The 16,621-nt window shown below is 51.8% G+C and overlaps 4 protein-coding genes across 4 annotated transcripts; 2 read left to right on the top strand and 2 right to left on the bottom strand.

Moving 5' to 3' along the window:
- Window positions 1–104: 104 nt before the first annotated feature.
- On the bottom strand, window positions 105–2,122 carry RhiXN_05026 (Sds3-like protein; the record flags this gene model as incomplete). The annotated part of the gene is made up of 10 exons (XM_043324842.1): window positions 105–173; window positions 225–460; window positions 531–720; window positions 769–1,038; window positions 1,116–1,300; window positions 1,347–1,490; window positions 1,544–1,710; window positions 1,757–1,856; window positions 1,916–2,041; window positions 2,107–2,122. 10 exons carry the CDS (start codon window positions 2,120–2,122, stop codon window positions 105–107), a joined length of 1,503 nt encoding a protein of 500 aa, XP_043177261.1.
- Window positions 2,123–2,257: 135 nt separating this feature from the next.
- Window positions 2,258–8,489, top strand: RhiXN_05025 (splicing factor 3B subunit 1; the record flags this gene model as incomplete). Its single annotated transcript, XM_043324841.1, has 14 exons — window positions 2,258–2,275; window positions 2,340–2,471; window positions 2,525–3,896; window positions 3,962–4,095; window positions 4,128–4,175; window positions 4,236–4,365; window positions 4,429–4,506; window positions 4,548–4,817; window positions 4,871–5,406; window positions 5,465–5,486; window positions 6,654–6,941; window positions 6,971–7,047; window positions 7,103–7,395; window positions 7,451–8,489. The coding sequence occupies 14 exons, from the start codon at window positions 2,258–2,260 to the stop codon at window positions 8,487–8,489; spliced, it is 4,437 nt and encodes a 1,478-aa protein (XP_043177260.1).
- Window positions 8,490–11,531: 3,042 nt separating this feature from the next.
- On the bottom strand, window positions 11,532–15,641 carry RhiXN_05024 (protein-histidine kinase; the record flags this gene model as incomplete). The annotated part of the gene is made up of 19 exons (XM_043324840.1): window positions 11,532–11,655; window positions 11,717–11,731; window positions 11,796–11,922; window positions 11,973–12,101; window positions 12,179–12,545; window positions 12,603–12,769; window positions 12,823–12,876; window positions 12,935–12,982; window positions 13,033–13,483; window positions 13,546–13,709; window positions 13,918–13,992; window positions 14,050–14,074; window positions 14,129–14,236; window positions 14,293–14,452; window positions 14,506–14,571; window positions 14,623–14,928; window positions 14,987–15,219; window positions 15,266–15,463; window positions 15,525–15,641. 19 exons carry the CDS (start codon window positions 15,639–15,641, stop codon window positions 11,532–11,534), a joined length of 2,934 nt encoding a protein of 977 aa, XP_043177259.1.
- A 94-nt stretch (window positions 15,642–15,735) lies between these two features.
- RhiXN_05023 (U6 snRNA-associated-like-Sm protein LSm7) lies at window positions 15,736–16,615 on the top strand (the record flags this gene model as incomplete). The annotated part of the gene is made up of 5 exons (XM_043324839.1): window positions 15,736–15,942; window positions 16,094–16,256; window positions 16,317–16,388; window positions 16,440–16,525; window positions 16,583–16,615. The coding sequence occupies 5 exons, from the start codon at window positions 15,736–15,738 to the stop codon at window positions 16,613–16,615; spliced, it is 561 nt and encodes a 186-aa protein (XP_043177258.1).
- Window positions 16,616–16,621: the final 6 nt, after the last annotated feature.

The raw sequence follows: 16,621 nt of genomic DNA, 5'->3' as shown, positions 1-16,621 counted from the left end.
AGGGAACTGTGCGGTAACGAAACAAAACAGGAGATAGAACAGAGTCCCAAAGAGAGATAAAGAGAGAGGAGAAGAATAATGTAGGAATGGGAAAGCGAGAATGGTCATCGGTTGGCTGCAGCTGCAGTGGGGGCGAGCGTTCTTCGTCGTTTCACACCGCGTCTAATCTCGTTCTGTACAAGGACATTAACAATAGTAAACAAATCAAGTGAATAAGCACCCACCAGATCAGCTTCAATTTCCTGGTCCTTGGCCGGGGCAAGCATTGTCGCAGACCTGCCCATCAATTTGACACAGGCAGCACCAACATCGGGGCCGCCGCCGTTGCTCTGAGTGGTAGTGCCGGTCCCCCATCCGCCGGTCCATCCTGCCGGTCCAACCTGGTGTCTGGCGTTGACGGTATATGCGTTGGGGGGAGCAAGCGAGGTGAGTGCGAGGGGAAAGGGCGACGAGAGGTCCTCTGTCGGAGAGCAGAAAAAGTCAGGTGGATGGTATACGTGTGTATCAAGTGGAAGTAAGGCGAGCGTTACCTGGAACGGGGGGGCCAGACAGGGCCCATGGGTAGAGTGCCATTCCGGCGGTGGTGAAGCCCGGAACTGTGCCGAGTGCGGTGAGAATGCCAGCCGAGACGCTGGGTTCCGTGAGTGTTGGGGTGGATATGCCCTGGCCGTGTCGCGAGTTACGTGTGGCGTGGGGGCGGCTCTGGGGATCGAGGATGCTCTCTGAGGATGATGTCAGCCGGGTCGAAAGTAAGCAAGAGACACACACCTTGGCCGGGGCAAGCATTGTCGCAGACCTGCCCATCAATTTGACACAGGCAGCACCAACATCGGGGCCGCCGCCGTTGCTCTGAGTGGTAGTGCCGGTCCCCCATCCGCCGGTCCAACCTGTTCTGGCGGGGGCGAGGGCCTTGCTGACAGAGACGTCCATGTTACCGACTGTTTTGGTGTCCTTGACACGCTTGCCCTTGGTGTTGACGGTATATGCGTTGGGGGAGCAAGCGAGGTGAGTGCGAGGGAAAGGGCGACGAGAGGTCCTCTGTCGGAGAGCAGAAAAAGTCAGGTGGATGGTATACGTGTGTATCAAGTGGAAGTAAGGCGAGCGTTACCTGGAACGGGGGGGCCAGACAGGGCCCATGGGTAGAGTGCCATTCCGGCGGTGGTGAAGCCCGGAACTGTGCCGAGTGCGGTGAGAATGCCAGCCGAGACGCTGGGTTCTGTGAGTGTTGGGGTGGATATGCCCTGGCCGTGTCGCGAGTTACGTGTGGCGTGGGGGCGGCTCTGGGGATCGAGGATGCTCTCTGAGGATGATGTCAGCCGGGTCGAAAGTAAGCAAGAGACACACACCTCCTGCGCCCTCGCCGTCTTTTTCTTCTCTTGCCTTGCGTCGTCGCTCCTCGATGGCTTCGAGCATGCGTTCACGCAGTCGGTCTTTTTGCCGTCTCCATTCTTCTTCGATCTTGTCTTGTTCTTCTTCGTACGCGGCTTCAGCTGCGAGAGTGTGTCAGAGACGACGGGTCAATGGGTGAGTGGATGTAGCGTACCCCGTGCGACACCGGCTTGCTCAGCAGCCTCTATACGGTTGAGATTGGCAGTGCGTTCGAGGCTGATCGGGTACAGTCGGAGCGAGAACTCGGGGTGTATGTTGGGACTTGTGTACAGCTGGTGCGCATTGGCCCTCAACGCATTCTGCTGGTCGACGAACGCTCGTCTGCGGCAAATTAGCATAGCCACACCCTACTTGCTGTCGAACTCACTCGTCTCGGCGTGAATCGGCAAAGCGCGCAACTCGGTCCGTCATCTCGCGCCGCCGCTTGTCCTTTTTGGACTCGTCCATGGCTGATACCATTGGCTCCGCTGGGGGTGGGTATGAGGTCAGCACAAGTGTGTGTATATGATGGATGCGTATGGCTCACATGGACCTGGTTGTGGCGGTCGTGCATAGCTGTTGTTCGAGTTGGGTGGATACGGGGAAGGATATGCCCTGTTGTTCAGTGACTTTTGACGCAGACTGTCCGGGGCAACGTCGAGGGATGGAGTGGCTGGTGGCCAGTGTTGTACGACTGCAGAGCGGACGTCGATGGATTGAGTGGATGGGTAAACAGACCAGCCGTGGGGGGCATATTGACCGCAATCGTCAACGATAATAAGCTGGCTCTTGCTCGCTCACCAGTCCATTCTGCTTCCGGTACCCGTCCCTGAATGGACCCTGGATGACACAACACTCGGGTTGTTGTGTGTCCCTTCACTCCACCACCATGGCCGAACCAAGACAGGTAAGTAAAAGCCGTGGCGGTAGTAGCGCTCGCATTTCACAGGGTACTCACACTATATGCGTAGCTCGACTCGTATACCGCTCCCAAGGAGATTCTTGACGAATTTGCGGCGCTTGCGGATGAGGAAGAACACGATCCCTCGGACAAGCACAATCGCTATCTCACCGACGAGGAGCTTGCCGTCTTGCCACAACTGGTTATGTCATTTGCACCCCGCCTCCGGGATACAGCGTCTCGGCCCCACGCAAGCTTGCACCTGCCCCGTCGCCCGCGTATACTGGTTTCCAGATTCAAGAAGATTCCGATGCTGCAGCTGCCGCCGCCGCTGCCGGTCTTGCCCCCGAGCTCCCCACCGAGATTCCTGGCGTCGGGTCCCTTGCGTTTTTCAAGGCCGAGGACGCCCAGTACTTTAGCAAAATTCTCAAAGAGGAAGACGAGTCGGAGTTGTCCGTCGACGAACTCAAGGAGCGTAAAATTATGCGACTGCTTCTCAAAATTAAAAACGGAACCCCTTCAGTGCGCAAGACTGCCCTTCGTCAAATCACTGACAAGGCTCGCGAATTCGGTGCCGGCCCACTTTTCGACAAGATCCTGCCTTTGCTCATGGAGCGTACGTTGGAGGACCAGGAACGCCACTTGCTCGTCAAGGTCATCGATCGCGTCCTTTACAAACTTGACGATCTCGTTCGACCTTATGTTCACAAGATTCTCGTCGTTATTGAGCCTCTGCTCATTGACGAAGACTACTATGCCCGTGTCGAAGGTCGTGAGATCATCTCCAACTTGTCCAAGGCTGCCGGTTTGGCCCATATGATTTCTACCATGCGTCCTGATATCGACCACGCGGATGAATACGTCCGCAATACCACCGCTCGTGCGTTCTCTGTCGTTGCTTCCGCACTTGGTATCCCCGCCCTCCTTCCTTTCCTCAAGGCCGTCTGTCGGTCTAAAAAATCATGGCAAGCCCGCCACACTGGTATTCGCATCGTCCAACAAATTGCTATCATGATGGGCTGCGCCGTTCTCCCCCACTTGCGCAACCTCGTCGACGCCATCGCACATGGTCTCAACGACGAACAACAAAAAGTCCGCACGATGACCGCCCTCGGTCTCGCCGCCTCGCCGAAGCCGCCGCGCCATACGGTATCGAGTCGTTCGACAATGTACTCAAGCCACTTTGGATTGGTATCCGTCAACACCGTGGTAAAGGTCTCGCTGCATTCCTCAAAGCCATCGGATCATCATCCCCCTCATGGACCCCGAATTCGCGAGCTACTACACCAAGGAAGTCACGGTCATTCTTATTCGCGAGTTCCAGAGCTCGGACGAGGAGATGAAAAGATCGTGCTCAAGGTCGTCAAGCAGTGCGCTGCGACCGAAGGTGTCACGCCCGGGTACATCAAAGAAGACATTCTCCCCGAATTTTTCAAGGCGTTTTGGGTACGTCGTATGGCCCTCGACCGCAGGAACTATCGCCAAGTTGTCGAGACGACCGTCGAGCTGGCTCAAAAGTCCGGCGTGGCGGAGATTGTCGGTCGGATCGTGAACGACTTGAAGGACGAGGCCGAGCCGTACCGCAAGATGGTCATGGAGACCATCACCAAAGTCGTCGCGTCCCTCGGTGCCTCGGATATGACCACGGCCTCGAAGTTCGACTGATCGACGGTATCATTTACGCGTTCCAAGAACAAACGACCGAGGACCAGGTCATGCTCGACGGGTTCGGAACGGTCGTTAATGCGTTTGGAATTCGTGTCAAGCCGTATTTGACTCAGATTGTGTCGACTGTGCTCTGGCGTCTGAACAACAAGAGTGCCAAGGTCCGTCAGCAGGCTGCTGACTTGACGACGAGGTTGGCGGTCGTGATCAAGCATGTGGGGAGGACCAACTGCTGAGCAAGGTAATGCCCCCATATTGGACTGTACCCTATGGCTACTAACGACTACCATTTGATCCGTAGCTCGGAGTAGTCTTGTTCGAGCAACTTGGAGAAGAATATCCCGATACCCTGGGTAGTATTATTGCGGCCGAGGGTGCTATTGCCAACGTTGTAGGAATGACGCAGATGCAACCGCCCGTCAAGGATCTCTGTACGTCTAATTTATTCCCATTTGATAGATTTGACATGTTTCTGATGATCGTTCTATTTCCAGTACCGCGCATGACGCCCATCTTGCGCAATCGACACGAGAAAGTACAGGAAGCATCGATCAACTTGATTGGACGTATCGGTATGTTTATTTCTCTCTCTGAAAATGCCATATTCTTTTAGCTGACGCCACGCTCCTCCAACTAGCTGATCGTGGCGCCGAGTTTGTTCCAGCGCGCGAGTGGATGCGTATTTGTTTCGAGTTGCTCGACTTGTTAAAGGCTCACAAAAAGGGCATTCGTCGCGCGGCTGTCAACTCGTTTGGGTATATCGCCAAGAGTTTAGGTCCACAGGATGTCTTGTCCGTGTTGTTGACCAATTTGCGTGTGCAAGAACGTCAGAGTCGTGTGTGTAGTACGGTCGCGATTGCGATTGTTGCCGAGACTTGCGGACGTGAGTTTCCTTCTTACTTGTGATTTACCAATATTGATGTCTTTGTTTTACAGCGTTCACATGCATTCCTGCTATCTTAAACGAATACCGCACGGCCGAACTGAATGTGCGCACTGGTTGTTTGAAAGCTCTCTCCTTCGTGTTCGAATACGTCGGCCCGCAATCCGCCTTTTACTGCGACTCGGTCGTGACCATGCTCGAAGACGCTCTAACCGACCGCGATTTGGTGCACCGTCAAACAGCGAGCACGATCGTCAAACATCTCGCCCTCGGCGTTGCGGGACTAGGGTGCGAAGACTCGATGCTCCATCTCATGAACCTCGTATGGCCCAACTGCTTCGAGACCTCCCCGCACGTGATCGGAGCGGTGATGGAGGCCATCGAGGCCATGCGCGTCTCGCTCGGCCCTGGTGTCCTGCTCAACTATGTCCTACAGGGACTGTTCCATCCCGCGCGTAAAGTGCGAGAGGTGTACTGGAGGATATACAATGCGTTGTATTTGGGCGCTGCGGACGCGATGGTTCCCTACTACCCGGACGTTGGGGAGCTGAGCGACGAGAAGAACACGTACGACCGACATCCTTTGCAGGTGTTTATCTAGTTTGACGACCTGGTGTTCTTTTTTCTTTTTACGTGTTGTATGTTAGTGGGGTGGTGTAATGGATGTTTGTGATTCTAGTTGTTTTTGTGGGTGGGAAAGTAACTTTTGGGTCGGGAGGCCCATCGAGGCTGTAAGTAACTGCTTGGCGGTGGACAAGTAATTGTTGCATACCAAGCTGGAATTACGGCCAGGCCAAGGCGACCGTATCGCCCATGCGCCAATACCCCAGCAAGCCCAAGAGTTATAATTATGTGCGCAGCGGCAAGTTGACAGGTCCATGAGAGAACAAGTCGCGCTACAACCTACCATTTTAGTTTAATCCAGTCAACTAACGAAATGAACTCAGGGGTGGGAGTCCCTAGGCCTAGGCGTGGCTATATAAAACACAAACCGCAGCGTTTGACAGGGAGGGAGGAAGTTGTATGCGTGCCATTGTTGCGTTTGGGAAGCGAAACGAACGTCGGGTTTGAGTTTCCAGGAACTTTAAGGCTATTCCCGACCCCCCCATCCCCCTCTTTTTCGTCCTTGGCGTATGGTCCGTGAACTAGGAGAGCTGCCGATTTGCCGAGCTGGATTGGGTGTATGCTACGCGGGGTGTATGTACATACATGTAAGAGCCTAGGGATGTTCGGCTCGTGGGAAGGTTCGATGAATGCTGTCTTGTACGTGGTCAAGGAGTACCGGACCGATCGGGTGATCGAGTGCTTCTCGAGGGATGAACTTTGCCCAAAGTCGCTCTGATAGAGGCAAACTAGAAGGTGACTGGGGATGCGAAGCGTTAATGAATCAAAAGAACCCGCATGTACACACTCGATCATTTCCCGATACCTAGTTTGCGTCCTTGATGAATTGCAGTGAGAGATAGATTCAGATCAGCAAACCGACTATCGATAGGCGCGTGCTATATCAACAGCTCAGGTCTTCAGGACTGTTTTGAATTAAGACTAGACCCAGGTTCTATATTCATATTGCTTTATAAGGAGTAAGGGTTCTCGGGTGCTTGTTAGACCCTGTTTGACCGGAGCCGTCAATCAACACAGCGAACACAGCGACCTTCCCTGAAGACGATTGAGGTTGGCTGACGATCCATCAACGCTGTCACTGACGACTTTTTGTGCACACGTATAGACACCACTTCCCCCCCCCTTCGCATCTTACCCTCCATTCTTTACCAAACTAATAATTTACACATTCTCTCAACACACTTCCTATTCGCCCGACTCCGACTCCGATAGGCCATGTCCCTCTTCCGGAGCCCGAGTTTCCGACTCAAAAGCGGGAGAAAGCCCAGCGCCCCCCGCCGCTGCAGGAAATGCCCGAAAACAAAGAGCAAGAGGCGTCTGGTGCGACTGATAACGGACCTGGATCCAGTTTCCTGATCGTTCCCGACACAGCACGCTCGACGTTCTTTGCACTGCCATCGGGAATGAGCTCCCGGTCTTCGCTGTTCGGCCGCAACTCGACGAGCAGTCAGGACGAGAAAAAGGGCCCTTCGTTCTTCAAGTTTTCCAATCTCAGCCGCGGTTCGTTTGTCCTCAGACGCGAGCGCGAGGAGCGAAATGGGCTCGTTCGGATGAGCTTACACGTACTTCGGGGAGTTCGGACGGCAGCCATGCGTACGTACCCAAGGTGAGTCTCATTGATTGCTATGTGTAGATGCTAACGGACTTGTGTAATGGCCTAGTCCAAACGCTCCGAATCTGCCTCGAATCTTCTTGAACTTGTCAAGAATGACACCAGCGCCCCGCCGAGCAACTCTAATGTCCGCCAGCGGTCTCGTACGCTCAGCACTAAAAGCCTTCCGGACACTCCTGACCACCAACGCCGCGTGTTCACAGAGCTACCGCCGCTCGCCATCCCCCCGCCCTCCACCACCCGTGTGAGCCTTGAGACCCCGGCAAAGCCCAAGGCTGTGACCGTCCCTCCAAGGCTGAGCTTGGATACCCCTATCCACCGAGTTTCCCCTATTAGGCTTCCGTCTTTTCAGCACCCTTCCTACCACTCTCGAGCCTGTGTCTCCCAGTGTTTTCAGTGACCCCGCCTCGCCTACTTCCCCTGGCCTCGACGAGTCCACCGTCACACTCAACATGGGTTTGCACAGTCCCTCCCCTACTATAATCTCCGCTACAACCATGTCCACCATCCAAGAGTCCCTTCTCGGCGACTATGGTGTCAGCACCAGCTCTTGCGAATCTGACCATGATCAAACCTTCGCGTCTGGAGAAGACGAATACGGTCATAAACCCAATTCAGTCGAACCCACCGATTCAAAGAAGCAACTCGACGGATCAGGCCGTGTTCCTCCCAAGCTCACTGTCACTTCGTCGGGCCAAACATCTCCATTGGAGCCACCCGGTCGCGATGAGCCCGTGGACTTGTTGTTCGCAGGTCCTCCAGAGCTTCCGGACGTGATCCCACCGTTCAAGGATCCTCTTGAATCCTACTTTGCTGATATACCGAGTAGATCCTCCAGCCGCAGTAGCCTCCGTTCTTCGGAAGCCAGCACATCCCGGCTTAGTGTACCAACAACACCCGTGCACAAGTTGGCGGCGAACCCGGTCCAAGAAATGAGTCCAACATCCCCGGTGTCGTCCCTTTCGCCTTCGCCATCTCCTCGGAAACCCCGTCCACGCAAGGTCCCGCCAGCATTAACATCGCAACATAGGTCATCACCAAGTCGCTCCAACACGTTGACGGTGCCCATTGACGAACCTCCTCCAACTCCCTCATCCCCCTCGTTTCTCCTTGGTCTAAGTTGGCCCCGGCCACCTCTACGCCAGATCTACATTGACTCTGGCAAACCGAATGCATCCTGGCATGCGGTGTCCCGGACCATTGACGAGCAGCTCATTGACGGAACAGGAATGGTGAACACGGATCCTTGTCATGTTATCATAATAGCAAATGCTGGTGCGGGCAGCGGCATTGCTGGCAAATTCATCCATTCTGGAATGAGCGGTGGGAGAAGAAGAAGCGGTACTGTGATGCGGGATCAACAACCTCTAACCCCCACTGCGGTATCCGCCCTGACTTCGTTCGCAATCCAAACTGCGCCTCTGGTTAGCACATGATCAGCCCCGGACCGAGCTCTTTGTACATGCTGTACATATTCCACTCTTTCCTTCTCCGTCGCCCTCTGATCTTCTTCACGCTGTCTTTGTACATGAAACTCACGACTCTCAACTCTCGTCCAACCACACTTTCTTTTCTTACTTTCAGCAAGCTCTTCTTTTCTTTCCTACCTCCCCCGACAAGGAACTTTGATTCCACACCACCTATTATTCTTGTTCGCCTGACATATTTCCGTTCTTGGTTTTGTTTTCTGGCGCCAGTTAACGAACTCTTTTTTAACCTCTTTGAGCTTGTCGGACATATTGCTATCGCATACTTGTAGCCTAGGACATACATGAGTACCGTATGCGCTGTTGTAATGGACATCTATCTAATTGAAATACTTCTGGTACTTATTCTATTTTTATTATTATCGCATGTAAATGATCAAGGGATGGTGCAGTTCTAGTCCACCTGGGTTCGGATCACGATTGGCTCTGAAACAGTTTACCGTAATAGCGGTCGTAATTGTGATTAGTCCATTTCAGAATCTGCGTAATATTACTAATTTAGTACCGCCACATAGCCACATGAGCGCCACAAGTTTCTCTGACCTACTTTTCAGTTGTGGCACAGGTCATGTTATTAATCACGAGACTACTACTGGCATTTTGGACATGACATGCTCAACGGATAGTTATTTCTTTTCTGTGCTTCAAGTTCGTATCATGACGTAGGCTGGGTCTTATCGAGAGCGTCATACGAATGCGCTTTGGCTCGGACCTCTAAATAAGTAGGCTCCACATACGCTGTAGTCCAAGAGACACTAAATGTAATAAATTAGCTAAAGTAAGACCTAACCACCAATCGGTACATCCTTGTGCAGAAGAAGCCCAAGGGGGGACACAGAAAGTGACAGAATCCTGGAATATGTTAGACTCGCAGAGGCGAAACGGATGACTAAGCGAGTGAGCGCCGAACGAAGAGGACGGTGCGGACGAGTGTCGAGACGACGAGAGGGAGCAGGCGAGCGAGTAAGATAAGCAAATGTATTCTACGAGTAAGAACTGGCGTTGCAAGCGATGGGAGGCATTGGACTTCCCATGCTTGCTTATATACATAAGTGCATACATGCAAGGAGGCCGCGGGCGCCGGTAGAAAGTGTCCGTGAGCCCGGAGGGCGAACAGGGGAGAAAGAGAGAAGTGAAATACAAGACGAAATGAAAGAGGTACGCGAAGATAAGGAGTGGGGAGCCGAGAGGCTCCGCGCGACCGATCGTAAGAACCGATGGTCCAAGTCGGAGTTTGGCCGAATTGGGGCCAATGTCGTGCGAATGAGCGCAACGACCGCGTGGGATCCTCGGGTATCTGAGGGACGAGGTGGGGTGCGAAAGAATCGCATGAAAGCGACGTGCGAAATCGCATGAAAGCGACGGGCCGGAGAGAGGGGCCGGAGGGCGAGGAGAGCAAGGGAACGGGGCGACGAGTGGCGACGAGGTGGCGGTCACGTGCAGGCGTTACGGTGTTACGGACCTGGGTTCGTAACAGAATACATAAATTAGAGGAGAATCCAGCGACCACGTGACTAAAACCCGACTCGACCCAAACCAAAGCACAACTATCATGCGCGTTTTCTCGTATTTGCCGCAAGCTTTCTTCTCAAATATTCGATACGCCCGGAGCATGCAAATTTCTTGTATCTAGCCCTACGCCAGATTCCCTTCCAAGAAAAGCAAAGCCGAGGTGAAGCTTCTCAATTGGGGCGTCTGTGCATTATATCAACTATTACCGGAGTTTAGGTCATATTTATAGGTACGGTTGATCATTTACCGACGAGAAAGTAAGTAAGGTTGAGTCTCTAGGAAGAGCGAATGTTGGGAAATCATCTCTTTTAAACAGCATAATGGTCGAACCAACCTGGTGATAACAGCTCAAACCAGTAAGCGGGGGTTACCTTTTTACTTTGATTGCTGGGCGTTTCTCATGTTCGCAAATATTAAATAGGGTCGTACACAAGCTCTGAATTTCTTTCAAGTAGGACCCAATGTTTCACGAGCTCACTCTTGTTGATGCTCCTGGGTACGGGCAGCGCGCAGACCAGAGTGGGGTAAAGTATTCGAGCATTATCTAGAAACGAGAAAGAGGTGGGTATTTAAAACTAGCTTTCGGAAGGTGGAACTCATACGACAGGATGTTTTGTTAGTTTACGACGAATATTTCTCTTGATCAACGCTAAGCACGGATTCTCAGAGTTTGATGAGATGATGCTGCAGGACATTGATAGGCGGTTCAAGCAGGCTGCTGGACGTCAGTTACCAGCTAGTGTTAACTAAGATCGATGAAGTCAAACCCCAGGAGATTCCACAAGTCAGGAGTAAAGTTGAGCGTGAAACTCGCAAGATCGCGGGGTTCGGCTTGGACATCCTTCTCACCTCTACAAAGGGCAATGGCTTTGGGGTCAACGACCTTCGCTATGCTATCATAGAAGCTTGTGGCTAATCGAGCAACAGCTTTACATTCATTTGTTTGTTGGAATTTCTTTGGGATAAAATAGCCTGTGTATGCGCGCTGAACGAGATGTCGTCATCGAAAAATGTTATTCGGCATTTGGAACGTATATACCAGCACGAGAAAAAACATTTGGAAGGACCATTTGTGAGCATAAATGCAGGCGATAGCACCAGAAAAATAGTGTTGTGATGAAAAGATTTGACGTAAGAGAAGAAAGCACCAATAGACAGATTTGCTGAAGAGAAATACGAAATAGGGTTTGTTTGAAATCGTGTGTGTGGATGGATGCATAAATAATACGTGATGCGACGAACGAATGAGAATAGCAACGACCGACTTTAACACATGCTTATCATAAAATAACCCCTAGAGACAAAGAAATTGTGGTATATATAAGTCGGCTTATGACGACATAGCAGTGCCTTGTTGCGGCTGAGTGCGCCGGCGTTCGTCGGCCATTACGAGCATTTGCTTCAAGCTACGCTCAAGGACTGGTTTTGTCAACGCTATAAAGCATTTGAATATTCTGATGCACCCCAATGATATCCTATTCAATGCTTATCAACCCCTGCTTCGTAGTATTCTTCTTGATCCTCCTTGAGGGCGTTCCCAGTGACTCCAACGACAAAGTCTTGGCGTCCAATGGATCGTAGTTGGCGCATTACCTCCAACCCACTAAAAGGTAAATCACTCTGGTCAGTATAGTTTCTTGTTATATGGCACCAATGCAACTAACCTGCAGAGCGGCATCCTGCAAGTGGACATTGATGGATGATCAGCAAAGCATTGCACATGACTATCAAGGGAGCACGCACTGATTATCCAAGAAAACTACAGCATATTTACCCATCCCCTGAGCATTAATGCCAGATAATTCAGAGTTCGTCGATGGTGGCGGATCCCCTGTCGATGGAGTTCCAGTCATAGGTCCCAACAGCATTTCTGTCACCCGCATTAGCTTATCCCTTATGTATTTCAGTCGATAAACATACCCAATGCAATCAACCCATTCTCGGCCGTTTCACAAGTACATCCAAGTCTGGTCAGCATCCTCGACATTAGCCTCCGAGTCAGCGGATCGTCATCAACAATCAGCACATTGAGAGTATTGGTTTTTTCGACTGTAGTTGAACCAGATAGAGCCGAGCCAGAGGTAGATCCTTTTTTATCAGCGTTGGAGCGGGTCCCGGCCGCTTACTATCATCGTTTGCGGATAACTCTGGCGGAGGGAAGTTGAACTGCTGACGCTCCGGAAGAGGCATATAGCTCGGACGTTGATGCACCGTTTTAGGCGTAGTGGCGATGGGGGTAGCATGGGTAGTCGCTAGATCTGATGTGGAATCAACATTGGTGTTGGGTGCACTGGCGTCTGTGGTTGAAGTTACACCAGTGGTTGCATCCTTCGTAGCACCGGAAGCGAGAATTCCGGCTTGACCTAGCGCTGCGTTGGCCAGAGCAGAAGCATCGGCAGAATCCATGTTACGGGTGACAACAATAGGAACTTCGCCTGTGCCTGCAGGAGCACGAGGTCTTCTTGATGCTAATTCAACCATACCGCCATGCTCCTGTTGCGAAAGTATCAGTGTTTGCAATGTGCTAGTAAGGCTGCTGTGACTGCTCACAATAATCGTTTTAAGCGCAGCATTGCTTTCGATTGGTAATGTGGGGACGAAACCAATATCAGATGGATTGCTCGCAATGGTGCTTGGTGTGATGTCGTGAGGTTCAGGGCCCACGCCCGAGGACGCATCTAGGACGAAACCAGATCGCTCAATGATCCGTGAGCGAGCTATGTTAGTCAGGCGTCGTCCTTGGATTTATTTCGCGCGATGCGTTATTCACTCTCCGCCCGACGCCAAGTGATAGTTCCACCCAAAACATGGATCCAACGTCTCGCTGTAAACTGAATCAGAATAGGGTCATCGAACGAGATCATACGGAGCTTTTACCTCACTCTTGACACCAAGACGACCCCCAGAAAGCCTCACGATGTGCCGAACCACTACCCAATAATCAGCACCGTGGTATTAACAACGCATATACCCTACTCACATGCCAATCCCAAACCTGTACCCTTGCCTCCCTGCAGCCGACCAACTTCTGTCTGGTTGAATGCGCTGAACAATCGGTTATCCACCAGATCTTTCTTGCGTATACCGACACCCGTGTCCTCCACCTCGATTCGCACCACAATCTGTTCGATAGGACGAGGATACGAATGACTATCCCTAGATTCCTTTTCTCCAATGTGGCTATGACTGTGATGGCTGCGTAGACCTTTTTCCTCGTCGCGCACATGTGAGTTCCCTCGGGATGAAGAAGGAGAGTCACCTCCGGAGCCACTGGAGACCCCAGATGCACCTGATTGACTCTGCGAAGCGAAGGGGTTAGGCCGGGAGGGTGTGGCAATGAGAAGTTTGGTCCTGATGAAAATCTTTCCACCAGCTTCGGTAAACTTGGCTGCGTTGCTAGCGAGGTTGGTAATAATTTGGCGCAGGCGCATCTATCGGTAATAAAGTTATAATTCATGCGCATATAGCCAGTACAAGCTGCTTAGACACATACCTCATCACCGAGGACGACGGCATCTTCTTCATAGTCATCTTGATTAACCATGCCACCGTTCACCAATCCACGCTTGATCTCGTCTCCCTGATTAGCCTTGCGGATTGTCTCATCGATGGCGGGGTCGAATTCGCTGATGAGTTCCAGCCCTCGTGCATCTGCGGCTAACCGCAAAGGAACAAGCATTGAACGCATAACAGTATGGAAAGCGTAAGGTTTAGATACCGACTCAAACTTCCCGCTGTTTGTCAAAAAAAAAAAACCCTTGGTAAGCCTGGATTGGATGAGGTTGAGATATCAGAGCCACATGCCTGTCCATTCGGTTGAAGTCGAGCACATCGTTCAAAACCTTGCTCATCATACTCAATGAACCTTCGAGTGCGTTGAATTCCACATCATGTTCCTTACTCAGGGTCATTGCTGCTGCCATATTCTGCGTTGCCAACACTAAAATTATCGCGGAATTGAGTACCACGATAACGCATATCTCTCATGATCACTCACACGCGGTGTTCAACGGTACCCGAACCTGTAATGGCTTGGTCAGCTACCGGGCATAAGTGACGGATCCGGCAACTCATACCTCATGAAAGATGTAGCTTGTTAGCCGCCGCTTAGAATCCGCTGCTTTTCGTTCGCTGACTTGAGCCTTCTGTGTAGCCTTGTACTGGGTCTTGAGCTGATCGCGTAGCTTATGCAGCCTTCGTTCCGCCGTCTCATACATGAAGTGCAAGTAGAGCAGAACACTTGGTATATGATAAAGTTGATGAGGTTGCGAGACCATGATGTACGCCAGGGGATAACAAGTACACCCATTAGGATGGCGATGATGGAGGCCGCCAAAGCTGCAGGGAGACGATGTTGGTGCATCCCAAAGAGTGCCATGACAGGAAGCCCGGTTGTAAAGCTAGTAAATAATGACTTAGCTATGACGAGGGCGCAAGCGCTGGGAACACATACTAAAATAGCCCCAAGAAGTCTCGATTGCCACATGACCAGTAAGATGGCTGGCCATAGAATCCACACCTAAAGGTGAGGAACCATCAGGTGAGTATTGTGTGCGAGTAAAATACTTACAAATAAATAAAAAGAATATTGTAGAACGCCCATATATATGTCTGCGCGGTGAGCCATAGTTGATAAAACCAGGGTGCACGCCGATAGACATCAAATATGATGAACAATGGGCCCGGCACAGTTATTGCTGGAGCGACTCCATAATAGAATACATGGTCGATTGTTTGCAAGGGGCGCGGGATCAGTGCGAGAGCCAGAATCCAGTTGAGGATGAAGAAGAGTGATGCGAAGAAAGCAAGCCGTTTCTTAGTATAATACCTCTCCTTGAGGTAATGGGATTCGGCCTCAGGATCGTGGAACGATAGACTGGGGCGGGGGTAATATGTGTCACGAAGGGTACGTCATGAGTGCTGCCAAGACTCACTTGAAAAAGCGCCAGAGGAATGGTAGTATACGATACCTCAGCGCAACGAGAGCTGGGTGTTTATCCCATATACTGTTTGCCGTACCTTCGAAATAACTGTCGCTTGCGGGGATACCGTGTGAGTTGAGGCGTGGCTCCGTAGTGTGTTGATGAGAATTGTGGCCGTCGGGAGTGTACTGTTTATCCCCTACTTCAGAGGGTTGGGTAACTGACTTTTCTCCTGGTACCAGAAACTATGGGGGATGAGGATGAAAATTTAACAAAACATTTGCCACCTACCTGGTTGTCAACCACAATCTCATCGACCGGACCGTCGTCGGCGGGCCCTACAGCCGGGGTATTTCGGCCACCAACCTTCTCGATGTAGCGGCGATAGTTGGAAGAGCCTTCGGTTGACTCGCCCGCACTAGCCTCAATTGCACTTTCAGACAGTGCACTTCCGGTCCCGAGTTGGCTCTTGAATCTTGCCCAATGAACCTGTGTCCAAAGTATGGTCTCACGTGAGCACAAATAATTGCAACAATCCGAATGAGCATACCTTGAGCCCAGTTTGGAATCTAGTAGTCTTGCGGACGGTCGAAGCAATGGCCGGCCGAGGTAGATCGTCGGCAGGAGGGACCCCATCATCGGACGTAGGCGAAGGAGTACGATACATCGCCGGCCTTGTGGTCGCTCACTGCAAGAGTCTGCTAGTCCCAACAGAGAGCCTCTACGCGTGGCAGTTTCAGGCCCAGACTCCCAACTTCGCCATGCCCAGGGTGCCTGGATCACACCTTCCTATTTCAAGTCCCGGGGCAACTGCAGATCCATGCCTTCCTATACCGGCTGTTCCGGTGAACGCAACTAAAATGTATCGTACTCCATACTGGAAATTCGAATTGGCGTCTGGCCCTGGTTATCGCACACTCTCTTTACTTATCAGGTACTCTGACGTCAGGTTCGAGCCTTGCCCGCCGGTAACGCTGATGGGGCCGGGGCCTCAAGCCTGGAATTTCCATTTCGACCAAGTCACCCATTGCACGTGATCTTCCTCGACCCTCGACCAAACCATGGCTGACCGAGTAGGGCTATTATTTCCATGATGTATTTTGTACTTACACCATACAGGCGCGCGGAACATTCCGTGGAAGAGGTGCACCTCGCGGTGGCTCAGCATCTCGTGGTGGTGCCCCCCCAGGATCAGCAGACAAACCTCGCCGCGAAGCTATCCTCGACTTGAGCAAATATCAAGACGAACGCATTCGTGTGAAATTCACCGGAGGCCGTCAAGGTAAGTTCCCTATCGGTTTGGTCCTACCGTGTTCCGTACTTAACCTAATGCATCTTATAGTCACCGGCGTGCTCAAGGGCTATGATCAGCTACTCAACCTCGTGTTAGACGACGTACAGGAGGAGAGGCAGGGTACGTTAAGTTCCAACGCCCCACTTGGCTCCATATTGAATTCTGGTTCAGAACCTACACCACATACACGTGCGCTCGGCCTCGCCGTCTTGCGTGGTCCCACTATCACAATCCTTAGCCCAGTGGACGGATCCGAGGTGTGAAAAGCTAGCCGATCCTCCATGCATCACACACTAATCTTGCTGATATATCAGGAAATCGAAAACCCATTCGCGCAACAAGGATGAGAGCTA

This window comes from Rhizoctonia solani, chromosome 2, assembly GCF_016906535.1.
Source record: "Rhizoctonia solani chromosome 2, complete sequence".
NCBI classification, from domain to species: domain Eukaryota; kingdom Fungi; phylum Basidiomycota; class Agaricomycetes; order Cantharellales; family Ceratobasidiaceae; genus Rhizoctonia; species Rhizoctonia solani.
The sequence above is the reverse complement of the archived record's forward strand: the minus strand, read 5'-3'. Positions and strand labels throughout refer to the sequence as shown.